The sequence below is a fragment of the Camelina sativa genome, chromosome 5, assembly GCF_000633955.1.
Source record: "Camelina sativa cultivar DH55 chromosome 5, Cs, whole genome shotgun sequence".
Taxonomy (NCBI): Eukaryota; Viridiplantae; Streptophyta; class Magnoliopsida; order Brassicales; family Brassicaceae; genus Camelina; species Camelina sativa.
The window spans coordinates 8,137,320-8,158,526 of record NC_025689.1 but is presented as its reverse complement, the minus strand read 5'-3'; the positions used below and the strand labels follow the sequence as shown (position 1 = coordinate 8,158,526).

Genomic DNA, 21,207 nt, shown 5'->3' with positions numbered 1-21,207 from the left:
ACACGAGAATACTTCCCCATCGCCATGTTCCTCGAGCCAATGCAACCTTACTCACATTCACCTGAAAACCAATCACAAAGTAAAGTTAACAACGGCGCAATAAACCAGTAGCTGCTTACTAACCAAAAACAAATAAGTAAAAGACGTTCATACTCATATGTGATATGTTCATTAGCTTTTAGGCTAAAAAATTTCTTAACTTGTCACAGAGGACAAGATAACTCTGCAGATATGAAAAACAAAGCAAGAAACACATAGCTGTCACAGATCTAGATGACCAAACTAAAACATACCTCGGATCTTAACACTCAATTGAAAAAAGTTAAAAAAAAATTGAAACAAGGATCCAATCAAATTTAACTTATTTAACACCAAAAAAAATCACAATTCAGTACAAACATTATCTAGTAAAACAGATTCAATGAGCAGTGGTCGAATCATACATTCAAAGCAGTACCCAGAAGCAATGAGGCTTGCTGAAAAAAAAAAAGATTGGGGCAAATCTTACCAGAGGAAGTAATGGGTTGAGCCTAAGATCCTCAAAGATTGCAACTTTGTGAACAAGGAAAGTAGGATATTTCGGGATCGGATCTAGTAAAAGAAGCTAGTTGGGTTTGATTCGTGTGAGCAAGCTTACGGCCTTAAAAACTCCAAAAATCCCGTTGTCAAAAAAAGAAAAAAGAAGCTTTTTTAAATAAACAATTAATTTTTCGTGTTTTCGAAGATTTTATTTATTTATTCTCTCTGCCGCCGCGTCGATCACCGACACTGACAGATCTGAGAAACATAAAATGTCAGCGGCTTCGTTAAATGTCGCTGTCCTAAAGTAAACAGCTAACGGACTCATAAGGCCCATTCTTTCGTCTCAAAAAGGCCGTATCTGGTAAGCCCATTAATGTGCTGTTGAATATACGAAAAAGAGTAGGAAAGTAGGAACTGTGTTCTGTTCTCATGAATCTAAAAATTCCAAAACATGAACACAAGAAATTTATGTTGCAAAGACAGACATTAGTGCTTGAATGTACAGAGAAGAATATACGACCCAATGAATACTGTCTTGTTGGCTGTTCTTTAAGCTTTTCTGCTGTCCATTGTTTGCTGATTTATGCTTTTCTGCTTATCTTCTGCTCTTCATCATCATCACCGAGACATTGATGACATCAAAAGAAAGATTAGGACACATTAAACCAATATTCATGGACTTGATTCCTAGAGAAGAATGGAGAGAATACTTAAACAACATCGAGGTAGCTACCGAGTCAGTCAAACAAAGTTTCAGAGACTAGAATCCTACAGTGCTAATATTGCTATATATATCACTGGTAGCCAAATTAATGTTGTTTTTAGATAACTTGAATATTGTCATTGGTTCTAACTTCTAACCAATTTAACACTTCAAAGCAAGAACATGACCGGAAAATGTAGGAAAAATACTTCTGAAGAAGTGTTTTACGTGTGAATATAGAAATAATTGAAACTCTTAAGTATACTTAAGGAGCCATCCACTATCCAAAATTCCCGCTCAAGTCAACGAACCCTCTTACTTATCTTACTAGGATGTTCAGATGCCCAGAGTCTGTCTTAAGTTATGCAGTTTTAGAGAATTTATCTATAAAAGAAACAGCTTCTCAGATTCCTAAACAGGCTAAACTAACCTGAAATTATCTTTCAGATCCTGCCATCACATCAAACAAACCGCAGCAACTCAACCATGAGGTTCGAACAACTGGTGGACCAGAAGGCATAAGACTCTGCATATGACATGTCCAAAAGATTCAGGAAACTGGAAAATAATCTCAAGTAGAGGAGGAAAGAACGAAAAAGANTCTTCTTTTTGTTTGTATGTGTTGGGGAAAATCAAATGTCACACTAATATAGTCAAAGAGGCACAAGATAAGGCGGAGCCCATTTATTAAACGTGTGTGTCGGTCTGGCTCTCCAAATCTACTTCGTACGGTTCGTTTGGTTCTATAAAACTAGTTTGAAAATATGCATCTTGATCACTTTCTAATTTAACTCACAATTTTGTTCATATTTATTGTATTTATGAGAATTGCTACATGTATGGAGCCTTGATACTAACATTTTACAATAGAGTTGGGAAAATGCAAAAGTAAAAAAAGCAAAAACAATAAAACACACAAAATAGAAGTAGATGATGATTTGAAAGGTTTGCAACAATCACACCGAATCTATGTGGTCGATCTTTTATTAGTACTTTATTATGATCAGCAGCTGCAGAGTCGGAGACATCAATCACATAATGCTTCATCATCTCTTGTTCATGTGTTTCCTCTTTTTGTTTTAGCGCATGCTCCACCTGAAAAAGATCGATCAACCAGAGATTATTAAAATCGATCACATGTTGTGAATTGAAGAACAAACGAACCTATACGAAGTTTTTGAGTACAAATTTTACGTTTCATGGTATGCTCATCATGCTCCATCCGTGACTTATCTTTCATCGCTATTAACTCTGCTTCTGCAAGGTTATTAGATTCGATCTTCGTTTCTTTCTCCATGAATTTATCATTTTCTTCCTGAGAAACCAAATGGTTTGCAATATTTTAAATTCTATTAACAATTGCAATTCCTACAAAAATTAGTTTGGTATAAGTATAGTAACATATAGTACTATATTATATTTTGAATTATGAAAATAATTATTAGAAAATAAAATACTATTTTTAAAAATATATCTTTTAATTAGTGTTCATCGTCGTATCAGCTGAAGGCAAAAGCATAGGAGATATAATCACTTCATATTTGAATGTATGTCAAAACACTATATCACCTTAGTCTGGTGAAAATACGATTTCACACTGTTTTGGTTTTGAATAGCTGCAACATGGTCTAGAAGCTTGACTACAAGAACTACGTTTATAACGGAAGGCAAGTCCTGATCAGCCATATTCTGATCACCAGAAATTCCTGCATGCACGTACCCAAAAAGAATGAAAATATTGGTAGACTGTATATCAAAAGAAAATTTCACGAGCTTTCTTATCCTTTTGTTTGTAGAGAACAAAAGAAGGATGAATGAACAAGTTAATCTAACAAACAATCATATATACGAGTGAATAACATAAGAAGAAGGAATGCACAAGTTAATCGACGTAACAAAGCATATTATATATAAGTAAAATGAGCTCTCTCTTTCTCCATCTATAGTTTCACCTTGTCACTAATGTTTTAAAAAATAAAAAATCATTTCTTAATTAAAATTCAATTTTATTTAGAAGAGAGACAATTTAATTGATTTATTATCATTTTTAAAAAATCAACTGATTAACGAAAAGTGTAAAGAGAATGATATTGGAAATATATCAAACGAAGAGACGCCATTTTATGAGATAACATTTAACTTCAACCAAAAAAAGGGACACAACGTTAAATAAAACTAGTGGTAGTTGTATATGTGACACTTGAGTTAAATTTATCTTTGTGAAAGTGAGATTGATTTGCGCACTTAATTGAGTAGAAGTAGAAACGGTAAACGAAACAGAAAAGCCAAGACGACTTTTTGGGGATTGACTTTGGAGTAGTTCTTAGCCTGTTAGTCTACCAAGGAACTCCTTCTGATCCATCCTTTCAATTGCCATGCGGCATCGCTTTTGATGGTCATGGTCTTAAACAATAAAACAATTATAGTTCGGACAAATCACTTGATTATGGTCTATTGATAAGTATGATGTTAACATAATCTTAATAATAAATTTTAACATAACAGCCGGAAATTCGGAATAACGGATTTGTTCTGAAATATCTGTTGACATGACTCATTAATTTAAAATAGTTGTATAATATATGGTGTGGAAGTGCATGTGATGTCCTCTAAATAGATCGAGGATGTTACACTACACAACAAAAGCATTGCTAATATTATCCTTTCACAATCACTTCGTTAATTCCCTACATCTTGTACAGTAGCGTACAATACAAATACCATGTCTTATATTAAGAGAGATACATTCCTATCAAAAACCTCAAATTTATTGAGAAGTATACACTCTGTGATGATGGCATGATGCGTTGCAATGAGAATGTCTCAAACAAAAAAAAAACCAAATTTTTAAAATGGATGACAATTTAAGAACTAAAGTTAAAAATATTGCCAATGGTGTCTCTTAGTAATTAATATTCAGCCTCTAAAACTTAACGTATGTGATTAAATAAATGACTAATACACAACATCAAATAATATTAATAATATTGTCATGAATGTGTTACTTAGAGCATGTGCATCGCACCGTCCTTCGTCCGTCCTTCGTAATTAAAATGTTTAATTTAAATCAAAATCAATCAATAACGGAAGAAACGTACCTACAAAAGGGACGTATTTTGCTCGGTCCTTCCTAACACGTGTCCGCATTTAATAGGTTGGTGTTGTTTTGTTGGAGTGAACCGGAGAAATCGATTGTTTTCTCTCCGTCTTTCTTTTCTCTCTCTCTGTCGAAGGCGATTTGTTTACAACGGCGGATCTCCTTTATCCTTCTGAAAATTGGGTCACGCAGAGGCAAATCAGCCAAAGAAGGAGACTTTGAAGCCAACGGAATCTATGGATGTCGAGAAGCCCAAGAAGGAAAGCTTGGCTCTTTCGGAGCCCATGGAGGTTGTGAAGCCGAAGGATGAGAAAAAAAGAACCGGCTACCATTGGTAAGTACCTTCGTTTTGCTTTCTTGAATTTTGTAATTGATTGTTTGCCTCTGGTGATAAGTTTGGTTTAGGGTTATGATTGGAAGTAAGCATTGTTTCCTCAGCTGCCTTGGATTAAGCTTTGATTCTGTTTAGTGCTTGGTTGAATTAGTTTTGACTTGACACTTAGTTTTAACATCACAACCTGATTCGTTGATCTTGTAAAGACTAGGATATTGGATAAAGTTTAGATTTTTACAACTTTAGTCTCTGTTTTTGCAAAACTAACTTCATATGTCCCCGTTTTGATGCAGTTCCCCACAAAGGCAATGGGCTTGATTTTGAGAAATACTCATGGGGACAGAATCTCCAAGAGGTCACAATTAACGTTCCGGTGCCAGCAGGCACTAAGTCAGGGTTTGTGACCTGTGAAATCAAGAAGAACCGTATCAAAATTGGTCTCAAAGCGCAAGAACCAATCATTGACGGAGAGTTCTTCCATCCTGTCAATCCTGATGACTGCTTCTGGAACATCGAGGATCAAAAGATGATATCAGTGCTCTTGACAAAGCAAGACCAGATGGAGTGGTGGAAGTATTGTGTGAAAGGTGAACCTGAGACTGACACTCAGAAAGTTGAACCGTAGAGCAGCAACTTGGGTGATCTCGACCCTGAAACTCGTGCAACCGTTGAGAAGATAATGGTAAACTAATCGGTTTCTTTTTCTTGTTGATCAGTTCTTTGTGTTAGATTTTTAGTATTGCAAGATTGACTCATTGATTCTCGTTGTTTTTTTTTTTGTTGTAACAGTTTGATCAAAGGCAAAAGCAGATGGGACTCGCAACGAGTGATGAGATGGAGAAGCAAGATATGCTCAAGAAGTTCATGGCTCAGAACCCTGGTATGGACTTCTCTAATGCAAAGTTTAACTGATCGCGTCATTCAACTCTTCTTTTTTTAAGGCAGCTTTGTATTCTACCTGGTAAACTTTTGAAATTACTCTTGAATGATCGGATTAATAGCAGTTAACTTTTATATATTTAAATTCCAAGGGACCAACTATGAGGGACACCAATGCTCATATCAAACTTAAGAAACTCTGAAAATAAGATTAATATATTTGAAGGACCAAAATTTGTCCTACACCAATGCAGATGCCCTTAGCCGGTTAATATATAACGTATTGATTTTTACACGTTTTTTAATCACAACCATACACTTACACTAGAAGATGTCGACCTAAAACCAATTACTAGCTTGTCATATCATCTATATATATATATATTCTAAAATATGTAAGTTTACTATATAAATTTAGAGAAAACATATATCAACCTGATCAATATCAATATTATCTTTCAATTTCAGGTAGAAATGTCATCTAACAACAACTTGTTCATATCATTCACTGTTTTGGATCCAAACAAAATAAAATATGCCAATGGTATTGTAAAAATTCCCATGTGGAGCTATTGATTTTTCACATAATTGCTGAATATAACCAAACTAGTTATTTTAAAATCATCCATGTAGTATAGGGGATAATTTTAAGGACACTAATATAAAAGAAAATTTGAATGGCTTTTTTATTTTTTTTAGTTTGTGTGCACCAAACACACAATGGCTATTTTTTTTTTTTTAACACAACATCGCTATTTAAAAGTACATTCAACTACAAATACTGTACTTTTAAATACACTACTGTAGTGTAGACTAGTCCGGCCTAAGAAATCCAAAATATATATTGGTCACATCTAAACTCTTCGATCTTAGGCCTATTTTGTCTAGAATCGGCCGAGTAGGACAGAGTCGAACCTAGGATGAACACAGATTGACATTTCATCAGGCTGATGCGATGTGTTGTCTAAAGTCAACTTTTAACGTGGCATGATCCCTATCGTCCGTTTAGGACCACACCAAGTTACATATGTTAGACTTAGATCTATGTGAGATCTTTTAATCTAATCTCATCTTCCATAGGCAAGCTACGGTAATATGTGCATTTGGTGTTTTGACTTTTTAAGACTTGGCTTCTTGAGGAAAAAAAATGGCCAAAAAATCTAACATTAAGTAGAGAAGACTTAGTCAGCTGAGAGAAAGACAAAGTCTTGACAATCTCTAATTTAGAATCATGGTGTACCACAAACTAAGTGACTCTTTTAACACAACAAAACGTGAAACCCACCTGTGGGATATACAAACTACATGGTTACAAAAGAGAAGCCACCACAATCCAAGAGACACATACATACATTAGCCAAAACCATTTTGTCTCAGCCTATTTTATAATTTTTTCTTTAAATTCTCTCTGCTTTTGCTGCAGACAGAGCAAAAACTAACCAAGAGATGCGAGGAGCCGAGTCGTTGGTTACCTTAAACCACAAGATTCTCCGGCCATGTAGGAAACTCCTAATCAGAATCAGCAAGAGCTGTCCCCGACGCCACAACCGGCATTTGAAACTCAAGAAAGCATCTCCTTCTTCTTCTTCAGGTTCTTCAGGAAACAAGGTCACCAAAGTGGTGGCTTTGTTCTTCCTCTCTTTCCATAAGAAGAAGCAGAAGAAAGAGAAGATGAAGCGTCTCAACGAACTCAGGAGCTTCTCGCACGCAGTCAGTGACCAGAAGAAGGTCCCAAACAAAGAATCAAACAAGAAAGTTTTCCCATCAAGACTCACAATGTCATGGCTAGGCCAAGGCAAGGGAAACGGTAACAACAACAACACACAGGAAGTCCCTCAAGATCACGATGCACGTAGTAGAGACAGCACAAGCGCATTTATTCCTTAATATTTCTATGCTCTATCAAGTCTCTTAATGTACATTGACATTGAGAGATCCTACACTAAGATATATTTATATTACGCGAGATACTTCTCTAGCAATATCAATCTGTGTGTTTGCAATATTGTGGTCATTGAAAAAGTTAAAAACAAGATTGATGCATATGATGAATTTTGTAGTAATGGAGTTAATTAAAAAAATATAATATTAGAGAATCATCAACAAAAGGATTGCAATTTCAAGAATCCAAATAATATTGGAAAACAAGAAGATAGACATTGAATCTTTTATACATCTATCCTAAAAGCACGGACCAAGTTGCTTCATTCCCTAAACCCCTCCAATCTTAGGCAAATCAACTCACCCATTGGGTTGATACAAAGTTTGGAGTAAGAAGCCAAGTAACTATCCTCCAACCATTTCTTGGCAGCATCTCCATTGTATCAGGACCTAAAAAAACAGAGACAATGAAATAGCAATTTTTAAAAAAATAAAAAAAAAAAATTGAAAAGCTTCTACTCTCACAAGGAACAAGACCATATTGAATTCAAGAAAATTTTTATGTTGAAGCTGTAAAGTTATTAAAGTTATTAAGACACACATTGCGGAAAGAAGAAACTAAAAAATGAAGAGTAGCAGAGCAAATCTTACTCATTGGGAAAGAAGAATCTGGAACGGTGTTGTAGGAGCAGCTGGAAAGAAGTGAAGCCATGGGCCGTGGTTACACAGTATTAGCGGTAGGAGAAGGACAAGGTTGTTTAAACCCTAAGAGAGAGAGAGAGAGAATTAACTTAAGAGTGTCTTTAAGTAAAGTAATGATCTTTGTTGAACGCGTGCTTACAGTTCTGTGCAAAGAGCACAGTTACCAATGTATGTGAGACAGAGACAGAGACAGACTTTTTGTGTTTTGGTTTCGAATTCGAAGGTCCCCTCAATTGTTCTTCTGGGAAAAACAATATGGGTTCTTAATGGGCTAGCTATCTCTTAATGGGCCTAAGTAAAGAAAAAAAATCAGTGGACGAAGAAAAAAGTAGTGTGTTCTTGACAAGTTCTTGTTGTGATCATAATAATGAAGGTAATATAATTACAAAGTCCAAATCAAACTAGGGTTTCCATGTAAATCTATACCTGTTCTAGACTTTCTAGTAATACAAAAAATACTAATTATTTAGTGATTACTAGTGTGATTAGATTATAGATTCTTTTTATAAAGTTAACAGATATGTTGTACATTTTCACCTTGATTTGATAGATGTCACAGGCAACAAATTCTGCTCTATCTGTCTCTCTCTCACAAAGTCACAAGACAACAGAACAGCTGTTTTATGGTTCAGCTAGCTTTTGTCCACATTTGCACTACGATTAAATCCAACTCAAATATATTCATCACATTGTCATAATTCCAACCAAGTACAAAATAAACACTTGCAAGCATTGCATTATAAATTCTAAGTTCCTAACACATTAGCAAGTATTGTTGTTTTTTCTCAAAATTAACCACAAATTTCTTATGTTTCCTATTACAATTTAGGAAAAATTTAAAGAATATGAAAAAATAGGAACGAAGGGGATAAATAAATCTTGGTTTCACATTTTCCCCACCTTTACTTAAAATAAAAACAACACGGGAACACTGGAATTTTTCCGTAATATGCCAAAAAAAAAAGAAAAAAAAAAAAAAGAATAGAGAAAAGATGATAGAAAATGGCAAACCGGTAACGGTTCAAGCCTCCAAAAACCCGGTTAACCTAAGAACCGAATTACGAACCCGGCTCAGATCTCTTCCCTTAAGAGTCCTTCCACTACCTGAACAAACGGAAAACGCCATTTGTCCTCCTCCTTGGATCCTCCGTCCGACCATTATATGCGGCGGAACTATTTCTTCTTCACCGTCAAAATGTTCCTCCTCTTTCTCAACGTACCTACGAAACATGTTCTCCGGAATATTCACCGGGAGAGAGCTCGATGAGGCCTTGTCCTCCGTCGTCTTCTTGATACGTCTTGTCGTCTTGTTCCACTGATCTCCATAGGAACCGAACAGACGACTCTTATTCTCATCATCTAGTTGGTGAACAGAGCTGAAACCATTGGAGAATAGTACCTCGGATTCATCGAACTCCTCCGCCATCTTTTGAGGATGTTTTGTTGGTAATGTTTTATTAAATGGAGTATCTAGGTATTAAGTTTTGGAGAGAAGAGAGACTCGAAATGATCTTAGCCTTTATACTAAAATGGAAGGGAAGAGAAGAAGACGAAGGAAACGTAGAGAGTCACAAGAAGAAGAAGAAGAGTTTGCTTTTGGGGTTTTGTGTTGTGTGTTTTTATTGAGATCAGATGAGGTCATCTCATGATCATGGATTCATCGCATTGAGTGCGGACCCCGCTTACTTTCTATATCTGTACACTTTTACACTTTTTTTATTAATAATTCGTTACATTAAAAAAAAGTTTATATAAAGCAAAATACTTTATGATATGTGTTGGACTTATCTTATCCTATATGTGTCTGTGATATTGCAGACTGGGGGAGCCCGATTGGATCGTCGTCCTTTTTTTTTCTTTCTGTCACTACACAATTAGTCTAATCAGATCTAATGCGCATCATATTTAATCTGTGAATGTTTAAAAATCGATTATATGTTAATAACTTAATATGTTATAGGACCAGCAAGAAAATATCAAGAACCAAATCGACGTTTTTATTAGTCCCTGTTTAAGGAAATTATATTACCTTTTAATCGACATTTGTTTTATTTTTGTTGTTGTAAGATATTATTAAATGATGAAATTTTTCTGTATAATTAAAATATCAAGTCATTAGTTTGCACTGATTTAAGTTTAAATCAACTTATGAAATTTTTATTTTTTAAAATGACATGAAAACACGTGAATTTGTCATATTTCGTAACTTGTGTCTCATGACTTTTTCTCATGCATTGTATACAAATAATGATATGCTCCTTTTTTCAGAAAAGTATTTTACATTTAAATAAGTAAATTCAATGAATACAGCGAAAATACTTTGTATGATCGTAATAACATTGTGGACTTACCAGAACCTAATCAAGATTCAAAAATCAAGATGCATGATATTTCGTTTTTGCAAAAACATACTAACACTGGATCACTGGACTGGACCAAGACAGACTTGTCAAATAATGTATGCTACTTTTGTTTTCTATGTGACAAGTAACTGCAGTTTGGCACACATAACTACATGGTTGAGATCAGTTCCAGTTTTTTTTTTTTTTTAATCACTAAAATCTATTTTAAATCATATTTTAAAAAAAGAAAAACAACAGTTTGCTATATAGTCTATCGCGATTTGAAATTGTGAATTGAAGAAAACAAGTATGTAATCATCTAGCTACTTTTGCTCTTTCAGAATTTTAGTACTATGTGAGAAGTTGGAATCTTCTACACTAACTAAAATACTGATAACTTGGTTAAATTTCTAAGTAAGCAAAATATGGAGAAGTTGGGAAAACAACACATTTTGTGTGTTTTACTTGAAAAGGAATCTAAACGTCTGCGTGTACAGACGCATCAGGGCTCCGTTGCTTTCGGCCCACGCGTACTCTTTTTAATATTTTTGGTATTGTATTTTAACGTTAGTGGGTACTAGAATCTAAAATCCATTTATTAACATTAAAAACAAATATAACAATTAGTTCTGTAATCCCATAATTTGAACTCATTTCTGATGATTCAATTTTCTCTTTTTATAAGTAATAAAAAAAAATTCAAATTGTTGACGAAAAAACTAGAAAGGAAGTTCAAATACATGAATTTTTACAGTTTATGAAGCCTTAAACGAAGTACAAATTTATACCAAAATATATTTAAGACATGAAACTGAATTATACGCATATATATATTTCAAAAGGTTATATATCCGTGAAAACTTGTGTGTCGATAAAATATATTCATGGTGAAGTACAGACGCATCAGGCTACAGTGCGAACCACAAACGGGTTTATCCTGATTATACGTTGCTTACAATTTTGGTTTAATTCAACACGTACGTTACACATGGAAAATATAGATAAGTATATTTATAGATTTACGTTCGCAAATAATTGGCTTTGTCCAACGTTTCTATCAGATTCTTGAATTCTGTTGTGTGTTTAAGCAACGTACGTATGCTTGGATAATATCCAATAGCATTAAGTGTTAGTGCACCCATTCCAAATTTCATCCGACCCAATCAAATGCTCGGCAGATGGTATATATACTGTACCTTGCAAATATTATTGAAATTAAAAAGTAGTTTCGTTTTCTGTATTTGGCAAATAATATAAACAGATAATTAGTTAAGTTATTTGATTGTGTGTTGCTGCTGAAAGATTTGCCTACCGAGTTAGTTGTCAGCGATTTGCGAAGACTTATACAAAGCAGCTAGCCAGCTACAGGTCTCGTTTATATAATCACATTACAATATGATGGAGGAAAGACTAGTCATGTACGAAAGGGTATATATATCTAACAAAAAAAGGTCACGTTTAAACTTATGTATACAAATTGATTATATAATACATACTTTATCCACTAATTGATCTCTCCTCTACACTGCTACTTGTATAAAATAATTGATTAATGGACTTCCTCGTTTCACATGGTGGACATTTCAGATTTGGTTTTGAGTTAACCCATATACGATTCAGGTATCCCGTATCCTGGTTTAGCTAGGAAGCAAAACCAATGAACAATGATACTTTCTTTTTTTATGGGCTTGATATAGGTTAAATTTGGTTTTTGGTCTAGTTGGACTGCAAGCGCAAATTCGGTTTGTTTTCACCGTTGGTTGCAATCCGGTTTATTCTTGGTCTACCCAAACCAAGAATGCCCACGATTACACAACATTTAAACTTTTAAGTTGACTTTACTTTCATTTTAAGACAATGTTTGCTCATTTTGATCGATGCTAGCAGATAGAGAGTTATAGAGAAGGAAAGAAAAAGAGAGATAGATGGAGTTTGTAAACACGAAATGGGTGGCTGCGGCAGCGAGTATATGGATACAAAGCTTTACCGGAGCAAGCTACACCTTTGGAATCTATTCCTCTCTTCTCAAAACATCTCAATCTTATGACCAATCTACTCTTGACACCGTCTCCGTTTGCAAAGACATCGGGGCAAACGTAGGCATCCTCTCCGGACTCTTCTACACCGCGGTTGCAAGCCGCAAAAGCGGTAGCGGTCGCTTCTTTAGTGGACCATGGTTGGTTATATTCGTGGGGCTGGTGCAATGGTTTGTGGGGTATGGATTCATATGGATGGCTGCGTCGGGAGTGATCGAAAAGCCTCCGGTGGCTATGATGTGTTTGTTCATGTTCTTCACCGGTCATTGTCAGACTTTCTTTAATACGGCTATTGTGGTCACCGCCGTCCGTAACTTCTCCGACTATGGTGGGACGGCCGTTGGGATTATGAAGGTATAGGACACATTTAAGACTTACGAATAAGTTATTAATTCTTGTATTAGACTGTTTCTGATCTTTTATCATATAGAAAGACCATATAAAAATACAAAAAAACCCTATACCTTGTTAAATATTGATATTACTGGCTGGAGAAAGGAATTAGCTCGTTAGTGGATAAGAACTTGATTAAAATAATGATGTCTACGTACGACTGGTCTTTTTTTCGTTACATAAAGTAGTGAAAATCAGTTTTTATGTAGTTTTGACCACTAGTTAATTAAGATAAATCGGTAGATTAATTACAAAACATGTATACTTCCTACTTATTATGTATGATTCTCAAACATAGATATACTTGAAAAGTTTGTGACCCTCAAGAAAAATCAATCTAATTATATAATGCCTGTGTGTTTTAAATTTAAAATGCAGGGTTATCTTGGGCTAAGTGGAGCGATTCTGGTTCAAATGTACCACATCTTCTGTGGAGGTGATCCAGCGAATTACATTCTTCTTTTGGCCGTAGTACCATCACTCCTCATCTTGGTGTTAATGCCCTTCGTTAGAACATACGACACAGTCATCGCAGGGGACAAGAAATACTTGAACGGTCTCTCCGCCATCTCCTTGATCATCGTCACCTATCTTATGGTCGTTATATTGGTGAAAAATGTTATTGGGATGTCAAAGCCTATGCAGATATGTGATTTCACCCTTCTACTTATCTTGCTCGCCTCTCCTCTCTTAGTGGCTGTTAGAGCACATCGTGAAGAGAAACAGAGTTTCTTGTCTCTGGATTTTCCGGTTACCGAGGGAACTAGATTGCTTGACTCTCCTAAGCTCAACACTTCTTCCGGTAAAGTTTTTTTTTTGTTTCTTGTTTATTGACGAATGATATATATTTTGGTCATGGAGTGAATTATATATCTTATTTCAAGTCCCTTAGTAATAATTCTCGAAGTGAAATTTTCTAACGCATTAATTTCAATCTATCGACAGATGTTAAAGTTGTCATGACCAATGATATGAACGTCCTCGAAGCAATATACACAACAAACTTCTGGCTTCTATTTGCGGCGATGTTATGTGGAATGGGTTCAGGACTCGCGACGATAAACAACATCAGACAGATGGGAGAGTCACTTCGCTACTCTACAGTCCAACTTAATGCTCTGGTGTCTCTGTGGAGCATATGGAACTTTCTAGGCCGGATTGGGTCGGGTTACATCTCAGACGCCTGTTTACACAATCATGGCTGGCCAAGACCAATTTTCATGGCCATAACTCTAGGCCTTATGGCTATAGGTCAAAGTGTAATGGCCTCCGGTCTGCCAGGAAGCCTATATCTCGGGTCCTTATTGGTGGGTTTAGCGTACGGATCACAATGGTCACTCATGCCGACAATAACCTCTGAAATATTCGGGGTTCGTCATATGGCAACTATATTCTATACAGTATCGATAGCTAGTCCGATTGGTTCGTACTTTTTCTCGGTGAAAGTAATAGGCTACTTGTACGACAAGGTAGCTTCTGAGGATGATCATTCTTGTTATGGGAATCATTGCTTTCAGACGTCGTTTATGATAATGGCGGCCATGGCTTTGCTTGGATCTTTTGTTGCTCTTGTGTTATTCCTCCGCACAAGGAAGTTTTATGCGACGCTTGTGGCCAAGAGGATCTTGAAGTAATCTCTTTGAACGAACCTAGTATCGTCGTGGCTTCATTGTTCATTTATTTTGTGTGGCTTTTTCCTTCCCTCATATTTTTGAAGATAAAAATCTTTATTGTTTGTAAAAAGTGTGGGTTGTGAATTATATATACTGAAAGGCATATAATAGGACCAACACCTTTTTAATTGTGAAAACAAAATTTCTATTTTTGTAAGCAAATTTACATAACTTACATATTTTTCTAGATTAATAAATTGTTGCGGATAAAATTTATTATGTGAGGAATAAATCGATTTAAAGAAAATTATTATAAGTAAAATTATTATCTTAGAACTAATATCTGTTTGTGTCAAACATAATATGTAACTAAATTTTATTTATTTATTTATTCAAAGCTGTGTTTTTTCGTGTAAAAAATACGTATCACCGGTAAAATCTTTGAATGTGTAGGAGGTTTTATGATAGAGAAAATATTGATAAAATTTTACAATTTATTGCAACATGTCTTTTGTATAGTTTAAAAATCAAGTTCATATCTTTTATGTTTTATTTTGTAATCATAACAATTTTGCATGTTTCTTGTGTAACTATAACAACATATACTAAATTATTCGGTAGTTTAATTATTTAATTTTATTAGTTTAATTATTTATTTTTATTATATATTAATAACAATTAGATTCTAAACTAAATTTTCTGAAGATAATCTAATTTATTGATTTAATATTTTTGATTAGGCTATTTAAATCTTTTGAGTTAGTCGGTTTATCAATATTTTCTATAAATGATGGATTATTACCAAAAAAACCATTATGAAAAAATTAATGAAATTTCAAAATCAACGTATTCGTGTAAGAATACATTTCATCCGTGAAATATGTGAACATAGTAAAGAAAATATTTATAAAATGTTACAATTTATGGCAATATATATATAGATATATTTTTTTGTGTGCTTTAAAAATTAAATTTATATTTATGGTTAATCGAGTAACTATAACAATTTTGCATAATCTAATAATCACTTATTTTTAATATATTATGTTTTTTTTTTGGTACTAAGTTTATTTATAATGGTAAGGGTTATTGTCTCATTCCTTTTCAATAGCACATAGATGAATGTACAATTAGAACATATATTCCTATCAGTTGTCAATATTTCCATTTTCAATGAATAATTACACTAAATGTTGAGATTAATTAGTTTACATACTTAGATATATATAAATAATCACACATCATGATATTCTTTAATTTGTTGTCATTTTTCTATTTATTTATGAATATATATAAATCTATATTTATTGGGAATTAAGTTTATTTTAATGAGTTGGAGATAATTAAAGGGTAATATACTTCTTTTTATAATCAATTATAATAACTATTGAAAGCTTGTTATATAAATTATTATGGTAATAATACTAACATAAAAATAACATTTTGTTTTTATATGATTTTGTTAATAAGTTATACATTTAATAAGTGATATGTTCTTTATTTTTATTAACTTTATATTAATTGATATGTTTTATAGATTTTAAGAGTATATTACTTATATTGATTTCTTAAAATCAATATAACTTTGACTTGTATATTTGTAAGTAAATTTTTGTGAAATTTGCCTTGAAATAGTATGTAATTATTTAATTAGTTTTAATATGTGATATTTAAATTTGTGTGAGAAATGATGATATATTTAATTATTATTCAGTTAATTATTGTTTAAAAATATATAATGGTATGTTAATGTAATTAAGTAAAAACTTTAAGGATATTTTGCTAAAATGTGCACCGAACTCTCTGGCGATGATACATCAGCTTTTTTAAGAGTGTGCTTCTCTATAAGACCATTTTTATAGGGAGAACACCAAGAGTGTTCTAAGCCCAAAAAAATTAGAAAAATAATGAATAGTAAGTTTAGAACACTTTTTTAGTTTTTGATGTAGAACTGATCTTGGCTCAGTTCTAAGTTGACGTGGCAAGTTGTGATTAGATACAATTTTTTGCAAACAATTTTTCACAAATTAAAATTTGGATATTAAACTATGTATTAATTAAATAAAATGTTTGTGCGCTTTAATTAAGTAATATGTTTGTTTTTTTTTATCTTTAATGTTTTTTTTTGTTTCATAAAAATTTGTTATTGTATTTTGAATTTTATTAAAATTTTTATAAGTTTGCAATTTAAATGTTATTTTATAAGTTTTTATAATTGTAATATGTTTAAGAATATTTTTTTATTAAATCTTATGATCTTAAACATGTTCTTCCAATAACTAATTTTTTAACAAAAGATCTTAACTACTGATATTACATTATTTTCATAATATATTTACTCTAAAAACATTCAAAATAGTTCCCTCTATAAAGATGCTCTATGTAAGTTATGTAATTTGCTTATACAAAAATAGAAATATTGGTTTCTAAATTCTAAGATTTGATTCTCTCAGTTGAATACATAAAGGATAAGTACTGTATTTTTCTAATGGGATTTTTTTAATTGGTCGGAAGGATAAGTACTGTATTATTAAATTGGTGTTAAGATATGATTAAAACGTGTAAGCTTAACTCCAATTATGTTACCTTTTAGGCACCGCAAGAGCAACACATAATTAAAAAGGCTAATCAAGATTTTCTTTAACTCAGTCTCATCGATGATCGCGATGTCCAAAGGGCGATTGAATACTTCTTCTCTTCTTCATTTGACATCATCAGTTTCAGACTTGAGATTTGGTTATACAGCTGGAGGAGTTGGCTAGTAGCATAAAAATTCGAAAAAAAGAGAAAAAAAAAAAGAAAGCTTTCAATTTTGAAAAAAATGGAGAGAATAAACACGAAGTGGGTATAGAGATGTTAATATGGGCGGCCCTGACCCGTTTAGACCCGGCCCTTTTAGACCCTGTCCGTTTAATGTAAAAAAAAGTCATACCCGTTTAATTATGTACCCATTTAAGCCCTGTCCCATTAACACCCCTTAAATTTATATCGACCCGTTTAGTTAATGGATGTCCCATGTCCCGATTATACTGGTATTTATTTATTTTTTAATTAAATAATTAATTAAGTTCAATAATACTACAATAAAATAATTTGAGTTAAAAAAAAAAAAGCTTCCACCATCGAAGAACTTCGATGTGCTTACCAGTCACCACCACCATCATCACCTCCGCAAAAGTAGATCTACTAAGAATATGAAAACTATAAAATTCAAAACTGTTACGCTCGTATGATGAGGCGGTGATTGGAGATAGAGGCGGCGAGGTCGGAGATAGAGGCGGTGATGTTAAAGTACAACCCTAAACTCAACGACAACGTTTCGCAGAAAAAACAAAAACTCAGAAAAAAAAAATTAAACGGGCTACCCATTTATGTTTTATCAGACCCGTCACGCCCGTGGATTTAAACGGGCTTACCCGTTTAAAACCCGTTTATTTTATAGTCTTAATAAACGGGTCACGGGTCTAATTTTTTATAACAGTACCCGTTCGGCCCGCAGGCTCTGAGCCCACTTTAACATCACTAAGTGGGTAGCAGCTGCAGCGAGCATATGGATTCAAAGCTTTAGCGGAGCTACATACACATTCGCTATATACTCATCTATCCTCAAATCATCTCAATCTTATGACCAATCTACTCTTGATTTCGTTTCTGTCTTCAAAGACATTGGTGGTACCTTTGGTATCATCTCCGGATACCTTTACACGAACATGACTTCTAAGATACATGGTGGTCGTGGTGGTCCTTGGGTTGTGGTTTTCGTTGGGTTGGTTCAATGGTTTCTTGGTTTCTTTTTTATTTGGGCTTCGGTTGTTGGGTTGATTGCACCACCGCCTGTGCCGTTGATGTGTTTGTTCGTGTTCTTGGCTGGTCACTCGTTGCCGTTTTTTAATACGGCTAATGTTGTTACGGCTGCTCGGAACTTTTCTCATTACGGTGGGACTGCTGTTGGCATTATGCAGGTAATAAAAAGATTGTAACTTTGTTTAGGAATCATCAATTTGGGTGAACTTGGAATCTCAATCTTGTGTGTTTTAGGAGTCTTTGTCAAGAGGAATTCTAATTTTTGAAATGAAAAATTAAACCTTTACTGTTTACATGACCAATAAAAATAAAGTTTCAAATTTTGATTTTGGAGCTTAGCTTCTGTAGCTTTGATTTGGAGCTTAGTTTCTGTAGCTTTGACTTGGAGGATCTCATCTTTGAATCCAGATTTGTTTGCATCATAGATTGTGATTAGTCTGTTTCACTTGAGTCTTTTGTTGTATACTCTCATTTTGATGGATGATTAAGGATTGCATATTCAAAAAACTGATACATTTTTCTCTAAATGTGTTCATCTTTGACCTTCAGGGATTTCTAGGTCTAAGTGGAGCAATTCTGATTCAGTTGTACCATGCGGTTTGCGGAGGTGAAGGTAACCCTGCTACCTTCATTCTTCTCCTGGCTGTAGTACCGACGTTTGTCATCTTCTTGACTATGCCTTTTGTAAGAGTTTATGAAACGGTCACCACGAGTGAGAAGAAACACTTAAATGGTCTCTCTGTGATCTCATTGATCATAGCTGCCTATCTCATGGTCATTATAACGGTTGAAAATGTTCTCGGTTTATCACGGTCAATGCAGATTTTATCCTTCATCCTTGTGCTTTTATTGCTTGCCTCTCCTCTCTTGGTTGCGGTGAGAGCCTTACGCGAAGAAACTCAGACACTTTCTCCTCTGGATCGTCCTGTTCTCGACACATCTGCCTTGCTCGACCCTCCTAGTTTGAAGCTTTTAGTTTGTGCAGATTTAGATCATGTTGTTGTTGAAGACTCAAACATTCTGGAAGCAATGAGCACAATGAACTTTTGGCTTCTCTTCGTGGCAATGCTGTGTGGGATGGGTTCCGGATTCGCGACTATAAACAACATGAGACAGATAGGGGAGTCTCTTCACTACTCCCCGGTTCAACTCAATTCTCTGGTCTCTCTCTGGAGCATATGGAACTTTCTAGGCCGGTTCGGGGCAGGTTATGTCTCAGACATATTCTTACACAAACACAGCTGGCCAAGACCTATCTTCATGGCCATAACATTAAGTATTATGGCTGTAGGCCACATCGTAGTGGCCTCTGGTTTACAAGGAAGTCTCTATTTTGGTTCAGTTTTGATCGGTATGGCTTACGGTTCACAATGGTCGCTCATGCCGACAATTACATCAGAGATATTTGGGATCCGGCATATGGGAACGATTTACTTCACGATCTCGATTGCAGGACCCATCGGGTCGTATGTACTCTCTGTGAAAGTGATAGGTTACTTCTACGACAAGGTGGCTTCTGAGCATGACAATTCTTGCTTTGGAAGTCAATGTTTCAGGACATCGTTTATGATCATGGCTTCTGTGGCTGTCTTCGGCTCTTTGGTTGCTTCTGTATTGTTCTTCCGCACAAGCAAGTTTTACAAAAGACTTGTAGCCAAAAGGAACTCCAAGTGAGCTTGCAAATTACATATTGTTAACATCTGTAATTTACAGAAGATTGAAATAATTTATTGGTAAATCCAAACTCACTATGTAATAGTGCCATGATGTCTTTGTAAAACAAAAGTATATTTTTGTGTGTGTGTGTGTGTGTAAGGGAGATTTGTTAAACGAGTCTCAAATTGGAACATTTATGAATCTAGACCGTGTTGGTCGGATTAACCGGTTTAACCGAAATCTGGTTAGCATTTTTGGTTCCTAATTTTAACTGTTAAACCAATCTCAAAACCGGACAAAAAATTGATTTTTTTTTTTTGGGTATGAAACCTTAAACCCTGGTTTGATTTTTTTTATTTGGGTGAGAACTGAGAGAACCCTAAACTAAAAAGGCTTCACCTTTCATTAGCGCCAACATAAAAAACTTCAGCAGTCTCTCGCAGTCGCTCTTCATCGATCTTCAAGCCAACGACGACGATTCTTCTCCTTCGCTGTTTTCAGGTTAGAAAACCCAACAACCGTTAAAATCTTCTCCTTGTGATTAGATTCAATCTAAATTGTGAAGCTTTAATTCTGTCTATCTGTTTTGTTTGATTGCTTCTTCAACCCTAAAGTTTAATTTTTTTTTTTGAGTTTGTATTTCACTCTTGAAACGCTTCAGTCTCGCTTTCGTCTTATCGAATTTTGCGTAGATTTAGTTTTTTTATTAATATATGTTCTGTAGTTGATTTCGAATTGTTATGATAAATTATGAAGATTGCATAGTATTGCGTTGAAATTTTCATTCTTTGTGTTCTTATATTGTTTCCTATCTCATCAATATCTCAGAAAGCTCCATTTTTACACTTACAATTCCTCCCAAGCAAAGCTTCTACAATCTTAAAGAAATGTAAGTTTTTTTTTTTAATTTTGGTTGGGTTTGTGTAAGTCTTGAAGTAAAGTGATTTGAGTAATTTAATTGTTCCCGGTTCTATTGTAGAGAATTCAATTGGATTAGTCAAGGAAACGGAACCTAATTATGGAATCATTATGTGTTGACATTGAAACCAGGATGTCCCTCACACCCTCAGAACCTGACCTGCCTGTTTCTGAAGATTTTGGGGAGTACATGCGCGCTCGTTTATCCCAGTCGAAACGACCAGACCATGAACATCTATGTGCCGTCATCGAGGAATTATCAAAAACTCTGGCTGAAGATAATCATGGTCGGACACCTGTTGCTTACTTTGCGGCCACATGCAGTTC

General features: G+C 34.4%; 7 protein-coding genes and 1 long non-coding RNA gene across 8 annotated transcripts in view; 5 read left to right on the top strand and 3 right to left on the bottom strand.

Moving 5' to 3' along the window:
* Positions 1 to 1,779, bottom strand: LOC104786134. Its single transcript, XR_767454.2, has 3 exons — positions 1,656 to 1,779; positions 509 to 1,124; positions 1 to 61 (listed from the first exon to the last, which is right to left on the bottom strand). It is a non-coding gene; the product is annotated as an uncharacterized LOC104786134 (long non-coding RNA).
* Positions 2,024 to 3,207, bottom strand: LOC104786133. The gene is made up of 3 exons (XM_010511470.1): positions 2,795 to 3,207; positions 2,420 to 2,540; positions 2,024 to 2,320 (listed from the first exon to the last, which is right to left on the bottom strand). The coding sequence occupies exons 1-3, from the start codon at positions 2,909 to 2,911 to the stop codon at positions 2,283 to 2,285; spliced, it is 276 nt and encodes a 91-aa protein (XP_010509772.1). The 5' UTR covers positions 2,912 to 3,207; the 3' UTR covers positions 2,024 to 2,282.
* LOC104786132 lies at positions 4,333 to 7,812 on the top strand. Its single transcript, XM_010511469.2, has 4 exons — positions 4,333 to 4,656; positions 4,950 to 5,338; positions 5,446 to 5,536; positions 6,959 to 7,812. The coding sequence occupies exons 2-4, from the start codon at positions 5,336 to 5,338 to the stop codon at positions 7,420 to 7,422; spliced, it is 558 nt and encodes a 185-aa protein (XP_010509771.2). The 5' UTR covers positions 4,333 to 4,656; positions 4,950 to 5,335; the 3' UTR covers positions 7,423 to 7,812.
* On the top strand, positions 4,559 to 5,281 carry LOC109132823 (protein BOBBER 2-like). The gene is made up of 3 exons (XM_019245236.1): positions 4,559 to 4,656; positions 4,728 to 4,741; positions 4,950 to 5,281. Exons 1-3 carry the CDS (start codon positions 4,559 to 4,561, stop codon positions 5,279 to 5,281), a joined length of 444 nt encoding a protein of 147 aa, XP_019100781.1.
* Positions 8,891 to 9,712, bottom strand: LOC104786131. Its single transcript, XM_010511467.2, has one exon. The coding sequence runs from the start codon at positions 9,542 to 9,544 to the stop codon at positions 9,140 to 9,142; it is 405 nt and encodes a 134-aa protein (XP_010509769.1). The 5' UTR covers positions 9,545 to 9,712; the 3' UTR covers positions 8,891 to 9,139.
* On the top strand, positions 12,331 to 14,674 carry LOC104786130. The gene is made up of 3 exons (XM_010511466.1): positions 12,331 to 12,850; positions 13,268 to 13,691; positions 13,835 to 14,674. Exons 1-3 carry the CDS (start codon positions 12,386 to 12,388, stop codon positions 14,521 to 14,523), a joined length of 1,578 nt encoding a protein of 525 aa, XP_010509768.1. The 5' UTR covers positions 12,331 to 12,385; the 3' UTR covers positions 14,524 to 14,674.
* Positions 18,001 to 20,147, top strand: LOC104786129 (protein NUCLEAR FUSION DEFECTIVE 4). Its single transcript, XM_010511465.1, has 2 exons — positions 18,001 to 18,464; positions 18,856 to 20,147. Exons 1-2 carry the CDS (start codon positions 18,213 to 18,215, stop codon positions 19,978 to 19,980), a joined length of 1,377 nt encoding a protein of 458 aa, XP_010509767.1. The 5' UTR covers positions 18,001 to 18,212; the 3' UTR covers positions 19,981 to 20,147.
* LOC104786127 (RRP12-like protein) overlaps positions 20,331 to 21,207 on the top strand; it is a 10,766-nt gene continuing 9,889 nt past the window's right edge. Inside the window, exons 1-3 of the mRNA XM_010511461.2 lie at positions 20,331 to 20,463; positions 20,791 to 20,851; positions 20,942 to 21,198. Of these exons, the coding sequence (XP_010509763.1) occupies positions 20,981 to 21,198 (218 nt within the window). The 5' untranslated portion in view covers positions 20,331 to 20,463; positions 20,791 to 20,851; positions 20,942 to 20,980. The remainder of the gene's footprint in view (positions 20,464 to 20,790; positions 20,852 to 20,941; positions 21,199 to 21,207) is intronic.

Excerpts from the sequence above, each read along its gene's own strand:
- LOC104786133 (XM_010511470.1), bottom strand. The coding sequence starts at position 2,911 with ATGGCTGATCAGGACTTGCCTTCCGTTATAAACGTAGTTCTTGTAGTC. Across the intron at positions 2,541-2,794 it reads CGTATTTTCACCAGACTAAG|GAAGAAAATGATAAATTCAT; the intron begins GTGATATAGTGT and ends TTGGTTTCTCAG. Across the intron at positions 2,321-2,419 it reads TGATGAGCATACCATGAAAC|GTGGAGCATGCGCTAAAACA; the intron begins GTAAAATTTGTA and ends GATCTTTTTCAG.
- LOC109132823 (XM_019245236.1), top strand. The coding sequence starts at position 4,559 with ATGGATGTCGAGAAGCCCAAGAAGGAAAGCTTGGCTCTTTCGGAGCCC.
- LOC104786132 (XM_010511469.2), top strand. Across the intron at positions 5,537-6,958 it reads GTTCATGGCTCAGAACCCTG|ACAGAGCAAAAACTAACCAA; the intron begins GTATGGACTTCT and ends CTTTTGCTGCAG.
- LOC104786131 (XM_010511467.2), bottom strand. The coding sequence starts at position 9,544 with ATGGCGGAGGAGTTCGATGAATCCGAGGTACTATTCTCCAATGGTTTC.
- LOC104786130 (XM_010511466.1), top strand. The coding sequence starts at position 12,386 with ATGGAGTTTGTAAACACGAAATGGGTGGCTGCGGCAGCGAGTATATGG. Across the intron at positions 12,851-13,267 it reads CGGCCGTTGGGATTATGAAG|GGTTATCTTGGGCTAAGTGG; the intron begins GTATAGGACACA and ends TTTAAAATGCAG. Across the intron at positions 13,692-13,834 it reads TAAGCTCAACACTTCTTCCG|ATGTTAAAGTTGTCATGACC; the intron begins GTAAAGTTTTTT and ends ATCTATCGACAG.
- LOC104786129 (XM_010511465.1), top strand. The coding sequence starts at position 18,213 with ATGACTTCTAAGATACATGGTGGTCGTGGTGGTCCTTGGGTTGTGGTT. Across the intron at positions 18,465-18,855 it reads CTGCTGTTGGCATTATGCAG|GGATTTCTAGGTCTAAGTGG; the intron begins GTAATAAAAAGA and ends TTTGACCTTCAG.